The sequence below is a fragment of the Meleagris gallopavo genome, chromosome 8, assembly GCF_905368555.1.
Source record: "Meleagris gallopavo chromosome 8, MGAL_WU_HG_1.1, whole genome shotgun sequence".
NCBI classification, from domain to species: domain Eukaryota; kingdom Metazoa; phylum Chordata; class Aves; order Galliformes; family Phasianidae; genus Meleagris; species Meleagris gallopavo.
Genome location: NC_139411.1, coordinates 18,592,151 through 18,607,196, shown reverse-complemented (window position 1 = coordinate 18,607,196; position 15,046 = coordinate 18,592,151). Strand labels below are relative to the sequence as shown.

At 39.7% G+C, this 15,046-nt stretch overlaps 1 protein-coding gene across 1 annotated transcript; it reads right to left on the bottom strand.

The window, feature by feature from the left end:
- Positions 1-579: 579 nt before the first annotated feature.
- LOC100550909 (lipase member M-like) lies at positions 580-13,206 on the bottom strand. Its single transcript, XM_003208026.4, has 10 exons — positions 13,070-13,206; positions 11,214-11,352; positions 8,941-9,055; positions 7,871-8,069; positions 6,687-6,796; positions 5,252-5,388; positions 4,161-4,301; positions 3,370-3,441; positions 2,640-2,708; positions 580-1,225 (listed from the first exon to the last, which is right to left on the bottom strand). Exons 2-10 carry the CDS (start codon positions 11,343-11,345, stop codon positions 998-1,000), a joined length of 1,203 nt encoding a protein of 400 aa, XP_003208074.3. The 5' UTR covers positions 11,346-11,352; positions 13,070-13,206; the 3' UTR covers positions 580-997.
- Between the last annotated feature and the right edge of the window lie 1,840 nt (positions 13,207-15,046).

Sequence of the window (15,046 nt, the reverse complement as noted above, 5' to 3'; positions counted from 1 at the left end):
TTTCATTTGCCGCAAATCTTGCTTGAGGAATCTGGGCTTAACCCTCCACCCAGAAACACCCACAGCACCTGAGTTACTCTATCTTGGAGTGTATTGATGAACCCTTGGTGTGATCTTTCACCTTCTGGATTATTTTGTAGGTGATTGGCATAGCATGTGGACATGATGAGCTGAGAAGTTAGAAGATCCTGAAACAACTTTACTGACAATATCAGGAATGTTTCTTGAGATGGGTGCTCTAGTCCTTGATGTGCATGCTGCCTGATACAGCTGCATCTCCTCAACTCTCAGTTGCCAGGTTATAGTTGTAGAGATGTTTGCTCTCTTTGTACTCAGGGAGTGAACAAAAGAGTTGATGATATGTGGGCATGAAGGATGAGAGAGTATCTGCATCTCTCTAACAAGTGTTTAGCAGCAAGTGGTTTCTCTCCAACATAGGTTTTGAGAGGTAGCCTTTGGAGGAATCCCTTGGTATTTGGGTTAATAAGGCAATGCCTCATGACAGAAGATCTTGGGGTTCAGGCTTGCTGTTCTTGATAATGTGAGAAAATAAAAACAGGCCAAGCACTTTAAGAAGAGGATAATGATTTAATTTAAGCAAAGATCAGTAATACTAAAACAGAGAAATGACTATATCCAATTTTTATGATTTCATATGATAACACCTCTGGCTCAAGTGGAATATATAATATTAGTATACAAGGGAGATAAAAGCTTGTTTGTAGCAAAATCAGTCCTGTAACTGTTAAAATATTTCAAAATAACTCATGCTGCCTTCTTGATTGTATATTTAGTGGTCATCCTCGTGTTTCTTACATTCCTAACATACCTTACTCTACTTACCTACCCGCCTTCACCAAAATACCATAAAACCCTGAGATAGAATGCAAGAAAGAAACAAACCCCTATACCAATCCCTATACCTATATTCTACTGCTAAATAGAAATAACTGAAGGCTTTGCTGAATGAAGGAACTTCCTGTATGAATCTTTAAGGCTATTTTCTAATTAGTTCAGCAATTTTCATATACATTTTCTCAGCTGCATCAAGGCCCCAGACAAAATCAAGATGTCCCCAGTAAGGAAAATTCTCATGGTAATAGAGATTATTAATCCTAGAAAGTAGTTTTGTTATGTCTTTGGGATCCGCAAATTTATCTTGTCCACCACTCCAAACGGCAATGGGCGTGCTTATCTTCTCTATCTCGTATGCAGGAGGAGTAGACTGTAAGAAAGGGAGGACATCTGAGTGAATGCTTTTATATCAGAAGCCGTGTTTAGAAAAAGGATTCTGTGCAGAGGTTTGTTTCTCTTCTGCACTCACTATAGGAAAACAGCAGGGATCAAATCCACTCTCTTAATGTGTATTTCCCTAGCCCCAATCCCTACATATCACGGAACAGAATCATCTATCCTATTTCTAGACTTTTCTTCAGTGCATGGCTATGAGTTGTCCAGAACTTTGACACTTGCTTATTCTAATCATAGATAGGGATATGGAAAGAACAGTGTTTCTTTTTATCAGGAGAGAACTGCAGAGGTGTTGTTCATGTCCTATTCTTTTTCTTTCTTTTTTTTTTTTTTTTTTTTTTCTTTTCACACTTTTATGTGGCACAGTGAGAAAGAAGCTACATCATAGCTACTTAGGGAGTAATAGCCAGTGAAGCTACTTGCTTGTTATCACAGAGGAAACTGACCAAACACAGGGCAGAGCAGGGATCTTCTGAGCCCTGAGTTAAGTAACTTAATGCAGGATTAGTCTACGGCCTGATGAGAGAACATGCAAAAAGTGCTTTGACAATAACCTCTATTATCTAAAAGTGGTTCAATTATTTTTTTCATTGGCTGTTGTATGGGTTTTGTTTTGCTTTTTTGGACAGTTTCCTAAACATGTATTGGGAATAGAACTTTATCCAATTCAGGCTTTGGTATTTGAATACCACAGTTGGATGGAAAGTGTCTGATAAATCTTTGGAATATTTCTCTGCCTATAAAATAGCATATCACCCATGAAATAGTGTGCTCTGACATAGAAATTATCACTAGAAGTCAACAGGTCAGTTCAAATCTCAAAAAACTGTCAGGCAAATTGTCAGTGTTGCAGGAGTGCAGCATTTCTGAGTAATGAATTTTTGTCCATCTCCTTTTTTCCTTAGAGTATACACTAGTTTGCCACAGCATTCTTCACTATGCTGTTCTGAAGCATCCCTTCCATTTTATTTTGGAGGTAAGAACCTTCTCAAAATCAAGGCAAGAGATACATTTCCTTTTCTCTCTCCTTTTCTTTTCGTTTGTTTGCTTTTTTGGCCATGCTAGTGTTCTACTTAAAGGTGGGGGTTGAGTATTTCTTGGGAAGAGGAGCTGTCCCACACTCATCCAGTCCTAGGACATGGATGTGGTCTTTTGGGAACGGCAGGTAAATGGGCACGTCACTGGACTGCATCAGTAGGGAAAGAAACATGAACTTCTATTAGCTGTCTGCAAGGAACTGCCTGTGCCTTTTGCGCTTAGTAGTATTAGGTTCAGGTGAAACATTATCTCACGTCACTCTTTCCTTCTTTCTGCAGCAGTTGAAGTCATGTGTTCTTAGTTTTGTGAAGACCCAAGAAGATGTTCTCAGGAAAACCATATTGCCTTACCTGGTTATATTTCTGCATGTTTATCCTTGAGCCGTAGTCATAAGATTGGAATCTGTCCGTATGGGATAGCTGCAGATATTGAACAATGACAGATAAAATGCAAGTGTTAAGAGACAGAGCAGAGTGCTGGTGCTATTTTTCTTCCCTGTGATTGAACACAAGGATCAGACAGTGCATTGGGAGTTCCTCCCAGCCCTTCCTCTAGTTGCAGGCTTTCCTGGAATGGGCCACAGGTTGAGTGGCTTTGTCAACTTTACCCTTGCAAACATTCTGTCCTGTTCCCCAGCTGCCACCATTGGGATGTTTTGTTTTTCAAATTTGGCTGGAGTCACTTCAGTTAGCTGTGACGTGGGGCTGTGTTCAAAGAGGTCCTGGGAAGAGGACCTGTCCAGAACCTGTCAGGGTTATTATTAGTTGTGTAGTGTAATCTGTGATATCTCCTCACATCACACATCACAAGGATACATCATTTGTGTGTCAGTGGGTTCTGATCTGCTCACAGTAGTGGTGACCTTTCCAGACACACCGTTATTCTTACAAGAGTTCAGCTTCTATAAGTGGATTATAATTAGTTTGTCACTTAGCAGTAGTCTTCTTGAATCTGTTTTGTTATAAAAAGGAATTAAATGGACTCTGTCCTACTGGAAAGGTGAGTGCATTTTTTAAATTCAGACCTGATTAGTAATTTGATTAGTGAGTGGTTTTATATTTCAGTATTATGCAGTTATACCTGATGCCAATGCATAATATTCTGTACTGATGTTCCAGCTGGGTAATGTCCTGCGTATACATCTATTCGACTCTGGAGAAAAAACAGAAGTGTTATAAAGGCAGGGATCCTACGCTGTGACAGAATAAATCTGAGAAAAACCTTAGCAACACAATGCTGCTGTGTTATAGCCCCTATTAGTATAGAGAATGTTTTTAAAATATTAAACAAAATTGATGGTAAACTCACAGATGGTGTGGTTGTACAGAAGTAATTAGTATGTTGAGTTTTATCCTTACGAAAGAGTCTTTCCTACACTATAGCTTAGTTGCATGGAAAACTGCATGTAAGGAATAAACATGGATTGATCTTTTCCCTATTTTTACAGTTTGCCTGATGGTTATAAGTAGAATTCTGCTTAATCATGAGAGGAAGAAGGTTATTAATAGACTACCTGTGTGAACATAATGAGATTACACATGTAAGAGCTTTTTATGGGAGGACTTGTTAAATAATGAGTGTCAGAGAGCAAAAAACAATGAGAAGAGAGATGCAGAAGGTCTTCCAGCAAACAAACAAACAAAAACAAAAACCAGACCAAAACAGAAAACTGTTTTCCTTTCTCCCTTGTGTGAATTGATTACAAGCGACTCATTTCATCAGCAGCGGAGGTCCTGGCTGGAATTATTTGAAAAGTGCAATCTATTTCTTTATGTTCCTGGCAACTGTATATAGACACAAGGCAGAAAAATCACTTTCCTCCGAAATTGCCTCCTCTCTACTGACATTAATGTGCTCTTGGACATGCTTACCACATTCAGGTTTTGCGCTCTGCCCCCGGCTATGGAGTAGAAGATATTGGCACAAACTTTTTGCAGAAGTCTGCACAGCTGTATTGCAAGCCTTCTCAGCAGCTCATTCTGGTGAAGAGCTCCTTTGTAACCAAGGACCAACTGAGGGGCAGAAGAGTGGGAAACTTAATCTTGTTGCAGGAGTATATCATGCAGAAAATTGCCTCTCCTTCTTCTCTAGTACTGTACTCTTAACTAAGATAGCTCAAACTGCTTGTCCTTCCATTGTCATTTAAAGTGAGTTTTTCCTCAGAATACACCATGCATTCTTTCTGTCTCTTTGTCCTGGACATGTGTCCTGGAGGTTGCTATCCATCTGTTTACAGAGTGCAGACTGAAGTGAGATAGGCCTATTGATTTCAGTCACAGCTGTAGACAATAGGAAGACCCTCTGTGCCCTAAAACTTCTTTCAGACAGGTGCACAAAACTTAATAATTGTAACTTGTAATTTGAGTACTGATATTTAGCAAAGAGGGGGAGTCAAGTGTGGGAGTGTAGAGCTGGGCACTATATTTTCACATAATTGGTACAACTTGGGAAGAAAAAGCATATACTCCTGCATTTTGTCATACAGGAGATTTCTATAATTCACAGAATATACTATTAAGTTGGCAAATTACAGTATGAAATAGACGTAACTCTTTAAATTTCCTATATCATTTTATAAGTCAATATTTCACAAGCATAAAGCAACTGTGTGTCTAATGAATTTAAGTTGTGAAATATTTGTAGTTTTCTTCTTAAGCTTAAGACTTATATTAGTAGAGTATGTACACAACTTTTCTTTATGATATTTGTGTCATTCAAAATTATTGGATTTTAACAAACAGTGGTACAACATGCAAATTTTCCTGAAGAAATTCCAAAAATTTGTTGCATCAAGATTTGTAATTTTGTTCCGTGGAAGGTCTGAAGCCTACCAGCTCTATCAACAGTTTGATACCCTAAATTCAATCTTAACTCATCATCTTCTTAAAAATCAGTCTAGACTGAGTGAATCCATCACAGATAGAGCAGGCATTTAGGTCTTTCAGAAGGAGGAATGACATACATTGATCACTGGCTGAGGAAGACGTGCAAACGTTACAAAAGGACTGGTAGCGTGTTTGACAGTGAGTACTGGTCCTAAAGCAAAGAACATTTTCACCCTTTGTGCCAATTCTGGATAAGTAGAAAGTGCTATAAAGCCTGCAAACACAAAAGACAGATATCAAGTTAGTGATGAGATCTTCCACAGACCTAATACATAAAAACATGACAAAAAAGATGACAAACAAGAAATTAGACTATATTACAACTCTCTTTCCTTACCTAAGGAAAGCATTTGATTCTTTTTAATTCTGATTGAGAGTTTTTCTCAATGAGAATGAGAACCTTCATTAGAGCATATCCAAAAATTCTCAAAACTGACAAGTTTCTGTTAAGCCAGTTTTTGAGAGATGGTGCATCCATCCGATCTTTGGAATTCAAGTTCCCTTAAAGTTCCCCAAACTCTAATAAAATAATGATGTTTTTCACCCTGCAGTCTCTAAAAGACTATGCTTATGATGGCATATCATCACATAATAAATATATGAAGGCTGAGACATTAAGAACACAATTTTTGACTTCTAACATGCAAACTCAGGTGAGTGTGAATACACACACATAAAGAAACAGTATGAGGAAGGAAGAAAGAAGTGGGAAACAAAAAGGGTATATTTCATCCTGTTTTCTGAACACATCCAAATTTTTCCACTGGCAGATTTGGTGACAATTTTAGCTGGTTGCCTAAAACAGATTTACCTGTGGATAAGGGCAGAGATGTCTTAGCCTGGGTGATTTGTGCTGCCCAAAGACACACCCTGTGAATGCTCTTATAAGAGGAAAGGAAAATAATATTCTAGTAACAAAGATACATACAACTTCCCCCAGATATCTCCTCAGTGGTTTAGAAATAGTCAATAGTGGTGCATTATAGTCATAGATAAACTATACCTCAAATAAAATGTCTCATGTTAAATTACGAGACTTAGTAATATGTAAGTTCTGCTTTTTCTTCTCAAACTGTTTTATGAACCGTTGCTTTTAACATTTACATCCAATCCATGGAGATTGGACACACACATCTTAAAAGCTCCTTGTTGTTGATACTTCATGAAAAGTATCCGTTTGCTGGAAGACTCTGGAAAAAGTAATAATGAATGGCTAGAGAGTAATAAGAAAGGATACTTAGCAAACTGTAGTGCAATATACCTGGTACATAACTTTTTTGTATCAGTAGACCTTAGTTACAGAATTTAAAGCATTTCTGGATTCTGTTTTGCTTGTTTGTATCAGGCAGAACACTTAGCAGGAAAGTTTCCCATATTTTTCAAGTATCAAGTTAGAAAGTATTTCTCCCTTGAGTAACTTTTTATGAGACAGAAAGATAGTTGACAAAGAGAGGCACATTCTGGTTAGGTAATGATGTTAACTATTTCATAGCCAGGCAATCCTAACATTACCTGCAGTTGAACCTTCTGAGTGACTAACATAATATACATTCTTCTGTCCAGTTTTATTCATGATGAAGTATAGCTCAGCCGGGAGATCATATTTACCTATCTCATCGAAGCTACAGGGGAGAAAAACAAAAGCTGTCAGAGGGGCAGGTTGTTTATCACAGTGTGAATTGTTCAACGTCAGTTTTCCTTAGCGCTGAGCAGCACCCATTCAAATGCACACCTAGTCTGCATTCTTTTCTGTGAGTTGGGGAAGAAGACAAAAGGATGCAATTGTACTGATAGGCTGCCTAACGCCTTCCTCTTTCTACTGAGAAAGTACCCACTCTGTTCATTAGGTGAGGCTCTTCTGGGAACAGATTTAAGTACTCTCACTAGCAGGGGTAACTGTAGTGGAAATGCTGAATCACAGCTTGAAGTAGTGATTGAGCACCTGGTAGGAAAGCAAGGCCAACCCAGGCAGCTCAGGTGCATGCAAAAATCCTGAGTGACCAGAAAGGGTAGGGCCAGGATCCACCCATTCCCAGATTTTATTTCAGGGTTGGCAGGGGAGGTGATTTAATCTCATCTGGAGATTCTTGCATACTTGAGTACCTTACAGGTCTTTTGAAGGTAGGCAGTTGCTTTCTCTTATTTATGCACCTACTGCTCTTATATCTAAGTAGCTCCTTGTTTCCTGTAGCCTAAGATCTTGCTGCTCTGCCTTCTTGTTATGCTTGCTGTTGTGTTTCAGTAATAAAATACATTTCTCTTTCAGTTAATGTCTATTATCATGGATCAGATTTCATTGCTTAAGTGAGCGTTATTCTCTCCTGTCTGCACTTGTGGTAATGACATCAAGTGAGAGACCTCAAGGTCATAGATGCTTCCTGCTTCTGGAAATGTTTTCCTCAGAGGAACCAGCACTACACATGTACAAAAATGGTGGGGTGCATGTATACTTCCATCTTTGCTTCTTTGTTTGCTGAAAGGCCTGTCCAGGTCACCTAGCCAAATCATTCCTAGAAGTAGATGCATCCAGAAGGAATTGGTCTGGTGCTCTTGGGTATTGTTTGTCTCATTTTAAGTCAGGTTACATGAAAATCACTAGCCTGAAGGGTAAAGATCCTATATCCCAGTATTAGTTGCCCAAAGTTGCTAGTCCACTGAAGGTTGCTTTCTTTGGATAGTCCTTCTCCACACAGTACCTGAACTGCCAGAACTCTTTCTGGCATGTCTTAAGAGTCTTGTGTTTTGCAGACCAGGTGTTTCCTCGGCTGTTTCCCAGCCAAACATCATAGCCAGCATCTGCAAGGATGAAGCCGAGACTGTTGTTGGGCAGATTAGCAATCCAGTAAGTACAGTCTGCAAAAGTACCATGGTGCAGCAAGACTGCTGGCTTTTGCCCTGGAAAAAAAGAGTGTTTTTATTTATTTTTATGCCATAGCAATAAATTAAAAGCACTCAAAACAGAGTATGATTTTACAGAAAGTTTTTAAACTATTCTTTCTTCAAGAAATTGATGAAAGCTGCACAAGCATTTTGGGGTAAGATGCCTGGAGGACTTGGTTTTGGCCTAATGATTTCATGCCAAGAGTAGTAAATGAAGAATACATTTAGATGGCCTGTGCCCACATCAGTTCCCTCCCTCCCCCCCTTCCCCAAAAAAACAACAATCTACAGATCCCTCAATTTCTAAAAGTGAAAGATTAAAGACAAAATAACATATAGAGACAACAAAATCTGAGCAAGAAACAGAGCAGCACTGTCCAGTATTTGTGGCCTTGAATTCCAGGTATAAACTTTCATTATAGTTTTTCAACTTTTTTAAATATTTCTTATCAACCAATGATGTGTTTCTCACCAACAGGATGTTACAGAACATTCGCCTTCTTGACAGCAGGTTAACTGTCCTTCACGAGGCAGAGAATCTTTATTTTGATGTCAAAATAGTTGTGGTTTTTTTTTTTTCCTAGAATATTTTCCTTAATTATGTTAAATGAAAGGTTGTTTTTAAATCTGAATTGCTTAAGAAGAAATTGGCAGGATTTTTTTCCAGACTGCCAAAAGTTATACTAAACATGAAAGTCAAAGGAAATCATGGGAGGAAAAAAGTAAAAAATTTGAAACCTGAATATAGGAAGAAGAAATGTGACCTGAATTCTGAATTGAAGTAGCACTTTTTCTAAGGTGGGAAGGTGTGGAACATGTGCAAGCATGACAGATGGGATCTTGGAGTTGGATTACAGACTCTTCTTATGTGCTATGACTGCCGCACCTGTATTTTGCATGTTCCTCCCATTGGGAATTCTGAAAACACCAAGTATGTATCCATCCTCTGTAGTAACTTCATACTTCTCACTGGGGTATCCATGATATCTGATCATTTCAGTCTGTGGGAAACCAAGAAGAACTTGTTAATTTGCATTTGCTCTGTGGAAATGAGTGGAAACTGTCTGAAGGCTATTTCTGTTTAGGGATGTGCAGCTAGCCAAGAATGTGCCAGGAAGACGAATGTGATGTTGTGTTGCTGGCTTATTCTCTACTGTTGTATGTTATACTGGTGGGAAGGGACCCTACAGAGACTCCTGTGGGTCAGCAAAGCTCTACCATTTCTCTCTTGGGGATGGATGGATATATGGTTGAAGGATATCAAAAATGGTGACAGCAGAAGAGCTGCCTTTGGTTGATGTGGTTGATGCTCTTCAGTACTTTATCTTTCAAACTGAAATAACAAGAGATGTTGTTGCCTGGACAAGAGCACATAATTATGCTTGGAGCATTCCTGACATACCACACTATTGTTTAGGTTTTGGCTGGCTATGATTACTGTGTCAGTGGTACATGTATACTCAAGGTGACAACAATGCTGAGATGATAAATATCACTTGTGATGCAAATAAGACTGTTCCTGGACTCTAGAACTTGATTGAATGTGTTGAATATGCTGTACTGTATTACGACTGTCCTAGGAGTAGTGTTTTCTCTCCATCCCAGTGTTTTCCACTTCTTTTCTGAATGCATCTTTGTGCCTTTGGAGCTTAGAGATGATGTTGTTAGACAGCTTTGATGAAGCCAGCCTGTTTTTAAGGGCAAACAAGCTGAGCAGCATAGATGTGGGGCTGTTCTGTAACAGTAGTGTAAGGGCCATGGCTACAGGGACTGTGGCCAAAAATTAAATATTACAGATCTTGTAAAAAGTTGCCTCAAAAATCTGCTTCACATCTGCTTAGGGGAGTAGTGGTCTGGTATCTGACTCCGCATGGGACAAAGCAGAACTGTACTGGGTGACTAAGCTGCTTGCCTAAGTGGAGTACTGCACTGGGTTGCCCTTGGGTCACACCTGGCCCTGAGAAACAATGCCAGAATTGTGTTTCAGCAAGGCTTTTTCCTAGAGCATGGCTGTGTGAAGTAGAGACAGAGGAAGACAGACACGTTCTAAAATGAAAACTGATTTGAGTGTGGTTGCTGGGGAGGGGAACATGAGAAGTCGGATCTCCCTGTGCTCAGATGCTGTCTCCAGAAGGGAGACTGTCTCAGCTCCCACAGCAAATACAACCTAGACCATCATGTTGTGCTGATGGCATGTTTCTAGAGAGTAAACATGCAGCAGTGTTGGTATAAGACTGTGCCAATGGATGTCTTTGGTCCATAATGAGTCCTTTCCTGCTAAAATATTGTTAGGTAAGCCATGTAGGGTGGAGCTCTTATTACAAAATATCACCTATTTTTACAGTCTTGCCTGTTCTGGTGAGTCAGAGCAAGGGGGCTTGAATTACTAGTGTTGTGAGAGTCTACTTGTTGAAGGAGAGGTTCAGCCTCCTGTGCCACTGTACCGAGCAAACAAGTTGTTACAGAAGAGAAGGACTTCTATTGAGACTAGAAACTAGGCTCTGCCTCCGCTTCTGTCTAGCAGCTCAGTCTGTTTGGATAGGATGTCAAGTTTTCTCTTAGGAAGGTATTCTCTACCTTCCTAAGAGCTGGAAGGATCTTTGTCTTGACAGGATCCCACTCTTTCCTTCCTTGTGCTTTAACTGGAAACATCAAGATGTGTTGAGAGATGTGACTGTGCGAGCGAAAGTCACAGTTATAAGCCACATGTTCATTACGTGTCTGCTAGGGTTCACCCAAAATGCAGGCAGAGAAAGTCTGTTGTTCAGGCTGAAATTGTGCGTAGTGTGCGCTATTCACAGTTACAGTTGCTGATGCTAAAATTCAGTGGCCTGGATCTCCAGTGCTCTCCAGCAGCTTCTGGGGACTTGCTGGGCCTTTGAGCCAAGAGCGAGAGCCAACACGCTCTATTCCAGTGCTGTGTCAGTGTCCTGGTGCAATGCACATAAATCACATCTGTCCCCACTACATTCGGAGATGGCCCTCACTGCGGTCCTGACTCTAATGCAGTGGCTTTGGGAAAGGCAGGTTGGGAAAGTGGGCAATAGGGAGGGGGCTCTTCTTTAGACTTCTTCACATGGCCTGTTCAAGATGGTACAGTGGTAGTGGTGTTGTGAAAGACATGTTAAGAAGGTATGCAGAGAAAATGACACAACTTACAACGTTCATGAGATCTTCAGGGTTGCGTTGCTTCCTGTGCAGTCCTTCCTCTGATTTCAGACCATGAAGTGCTGTGAATCCTGCTGAAAAGGCAACAGCTTGGGAGCACAGCAGCATGAGGAGACACCACATCTTGGGGCTGTGTGAAAGAGCAGATGCAGTATACTTGCTTTAGGAAGAGAGAACTGCGGAATTTTGCAGGGAGCCCTGAGTCTGGAGTCTCTCTAAGGTTGTATCAGGTGTGCTTCCTAAGGGGCTCACAGAAATACATACCTGAGTAAGGTGGAACTGTCTATAGTTAATATCATGTAACAGGAGAAGGAATTAGTCAAGGGCTTCAGGAGGATGTGGAACAGTCCTAGGGGAATGTTATTGCTGAACAACAGTGCCAGTTTGTGCCATGAGATCGTTCCTTTCTTATACATATGGTCCTACTTCTTGTAAATGTGCGTCTTAACCACTTGAAGAATAAGATTGTGCCTTCTCTTGTGGTGGTTTTTTTTTGGGGGGGGGAGGGGGAAGGGAGGTGGGAGTTGTTGTGAGACAGCCTATTTGCTGAATAGAAATTGCGAACTGGAATCTACCTAGTTAGTGCCTCACTGTGTGGAACACAAGCAAAATCAGCTGTTACATTGGTTTTAGCCGTAGTTGCCTTTGCAATCAGCATTGAGGAACCAGAACAGAGGTTGTGAAAACAGGGTGTACTATCTGACATTGGTGGAGAAGACTTTCAAGATTTAGAGAGCTAGGAATGGATAACTAAGAAATTTGTTCTCTCTGAACTTCTTCATGAGGGAGTGAGTTTTCAGTTCTCTTAGTTTTTTTTTAATTAAATCATTCATACTCTTTGAGTCACTAGAACAATTAAGTTAAATAGGAAATACACTCAATTTTAAGATTGCTATGCAGATTTACTCTAGTACGCTTACTTCGCTGTTACCAAACCGTCACATTTTTCATTGACCAATCTACTTTTTTTTTTTTTTTTTTTTTGACCATTCTACAGACTAACTACTCTATAAGGAAAAATTATCATCCTTTTCAGGCTTACTTTTTTCCTATCAACTGTATTGTCATCTGGCTTAGCTGGTATGCTTTAAGGCACTTAAAGATTAATGCTTTCTAAATCAGATAAAGTGCACCAATTAATGCATGCCAAGACTTGGAGTTGCCTCATTAATTTCAGAGATGAAGTTTTGACCGTGTGAGCTTTGAACTACTTTCTATTCTTTCTATGTTATAAGGCATTGTAAAGGGAAATATTTATCTGAGGCAAAAGGGAATTAACAGAAATATTTCATTAAAAATTAATAAAGGAATAAACACTTAAAAGACATTAAGAAAGCTATTCAAAACTTCTGAAGATTTTTGCTATTTCATGAAAGTAAGTTTTAAAGTTTCTAGAAATCTATCAGCATAATCCTGAGGATATATTTTTTTCCACGTATAACAGTAAGTGGGACTAAAAGCCACACAATCAGTTAACTTTTCTAGCAGATATATGAATATCCTGGTTGATTTATGAGGAAAAGTTAAATGCAATTGAAACTTGAAAGCAAATGGTCACTTCATGTGTGGTTTTTCAACACTGACATTTTCAGTCAACCATAATAACAGTTTTGAGAGGAAAACATTAGCAGAGCAAGATGAAAATGTCAGTTACTCCTTTCTTTGCACTAGCTGGTCAATGACTTCTTCGTCTCCTCAAGTTTAGCAAATGTGCCCTTTGAATAGCTGCAGGCTTACAGATCAGAGGGTGCAGAGTGCTCTCACAATAAACCGAACAAAAGAAGATTGCACATTTTATGGAGGCAGACAAGAAAGAGACCGCAAACATATATGTAGAAGCAACTTACCTCTACTTTGTCTGCTTCACTTAAATCCTCTGCGGCAGGTCCTCGTCTGTCTCTGCGAGCAGACTGATTCACTAGTGGAAACCTACGCCAATAAAAGGAAATAAAAATTCATTTAAGAGCAGCAGTAGGGTGTTGTGTGTTCCTTATGTGTATAGGCAGGCATTCTTATGTGCTGATTTGGCAGTACTTATGATAAACAGCACCTTTGTATGACATTCTGAAAGACCTAATTGCACCATGGATCAGGAGAGGTTAAGAGGCACCTAACCCGTGGTTAGGATGTTTAGCAGGGACCTGGGGGTTCGTGTTCCCTGAAGCTGTGGCAGGCTCTGTACTACTGCCTGTCTTGGGGAGTGTTCATATTATTTTGGAATGAAGATGAATGCAGCTGTTCTCAAAACTTCCTGACTAAGAATATAATCTCTGCTATTGTGATTTGTGAAGAAGGTGCTGTGGTCTTTGGTTCAACACCTATCTCTTGCTTTCTGAACTGCACTTGCAGGTCTCTTGAGGACAGGTGTTTTTTTTTTTTTTTGGATGTTTGTTTGTTTTTTAGGTAAGCTTAGAATGAAAAGACAGATGATTTAGAATGTCTGTATTTAGCACTAAACATGTATTCCTAAACTTGTAGATCAGTGAATAGCAGAGTAAAGAAAGACCAGTTTGCTCGGAATTTGCAAATGAAGTTTGAAAACATCAGTAAACTTCATCACAGACAGTATGCTAGCAAGATTTCTTGTTTATTCCAAGTTACTTCTATTAATTCTGTGTAAGCTTTCCTACCTGATGAATTAACTGTAGTCAGCCCAGGGGCTCAGTCCCCACTGAAGCTGGCCTCCTGACAATAGCCATGATAGTGTGTGTTCTTAAGGAGCTAGAAGACAAAGTCAAATTCTCCTGCATGTGCACCAGTCCCTTCAGTGAATTAACTGCTAAATGTTGTCAGAAGAACTTGTGTTTTATCATGGTGGGATTTTAGAAGAACACCACGTGAAAGTGATTCTTGTACAGCGATTTCACTGGAATGCGGATGCTGTTAATGTGCTGTTTCATGTATGAAAAATGGAGTGAAGCAAGTCTTTGTTAGTGATCAACCTAATACCTAACAGTAATGACAGGGATCGTTCTGCTTTTTAAAGTAGTAAGTAGTCTGTGGAATTGACAAAAAAAAAAAAAGTGATTGATCAGTGAAAAATGTCACAGCATGTCTATTCTGATATCCTTGCTCAGTATGAGATAGCAGACCTTGCTCTCCTGTAGATTGAGGTAACGCAATACTGTAATTTTAATTCAGTCTGTAATAATTTACAGTATTTTATCTAGTTCCATATCACACAAGCAGATAAGATGTACGATGTTCACATAATTTATGATATTGTTAGTTATTAGTGATCAAGTGAAGAGCAAAAGGTAGACAAAGCCAGATTTTGTCTCTTATCTTTTGTTCAGAAAAGAGAGGATGACGCGGAAAAGTGATGATGAAAGTAGTGCTTATAAAAACAGCAAAGGAAGCACAAAACCTGAGAGACATACAGTCATTTTCTTGAACATATTGTGGTGCTTTCCTCACACAGAGGGTGCATACAGCTGAGATAGTAAGTATTCTTTCTTGAAAACACTGGAGCAAAACCTTAAGACCCTGGTGGGTCTGACTTGCTGCTGGACATAGCACGAACTACTTAAGTATGTCTTAACTCCCAGCGTCTAATTCTGTGCCTCTAAACTAATCCCTGGTGATTTGCAGGCTTGGAGATGGAGGACAAGAGGAATATACACCTTGCGTAGAACTGCTGGAAACATGAAACAGAACTTTCCTTTTCCATGGTGTGCCAGCACACTGAAGATCTGCAATGAGACCAGGAGGCAGTGTGCAAGATGATGTCTGGCAGAGGACAGACTAGAGTATTTTGGGACTTGAAGCAGCTGTGGATTGTACGGATGGTGCTGGGCCCTCTTGTGAGGAGCAAGGCTGGGCTG

Excerpts from the sequence above, each read along its gene's own strand:
- LOC100550909 (XM_003208026.4), bottom strand. The coding sequence starts at position 11,345 with ATGTGGTGTCTCCTCATGCTGCTGTGCTCCCAAGCTGTTGCCTTTTCA. Across the intron at positions 8,070-8,940 it reads GAGGAACATGCAAAATACAG|GGCAAAAGCCAGCAGTCTTG; the intron begins GTGCGGCAGTCA and ends CTTTTTTTCCAG. Across the intron at positions 5,389-6,686 it reads CTCAGAAGGTTCAACTGCAG|GCTTTATAGCACTTTCTACT; the intron begins GTAATGTTAGGA and ends TTGTGTTTGCAG.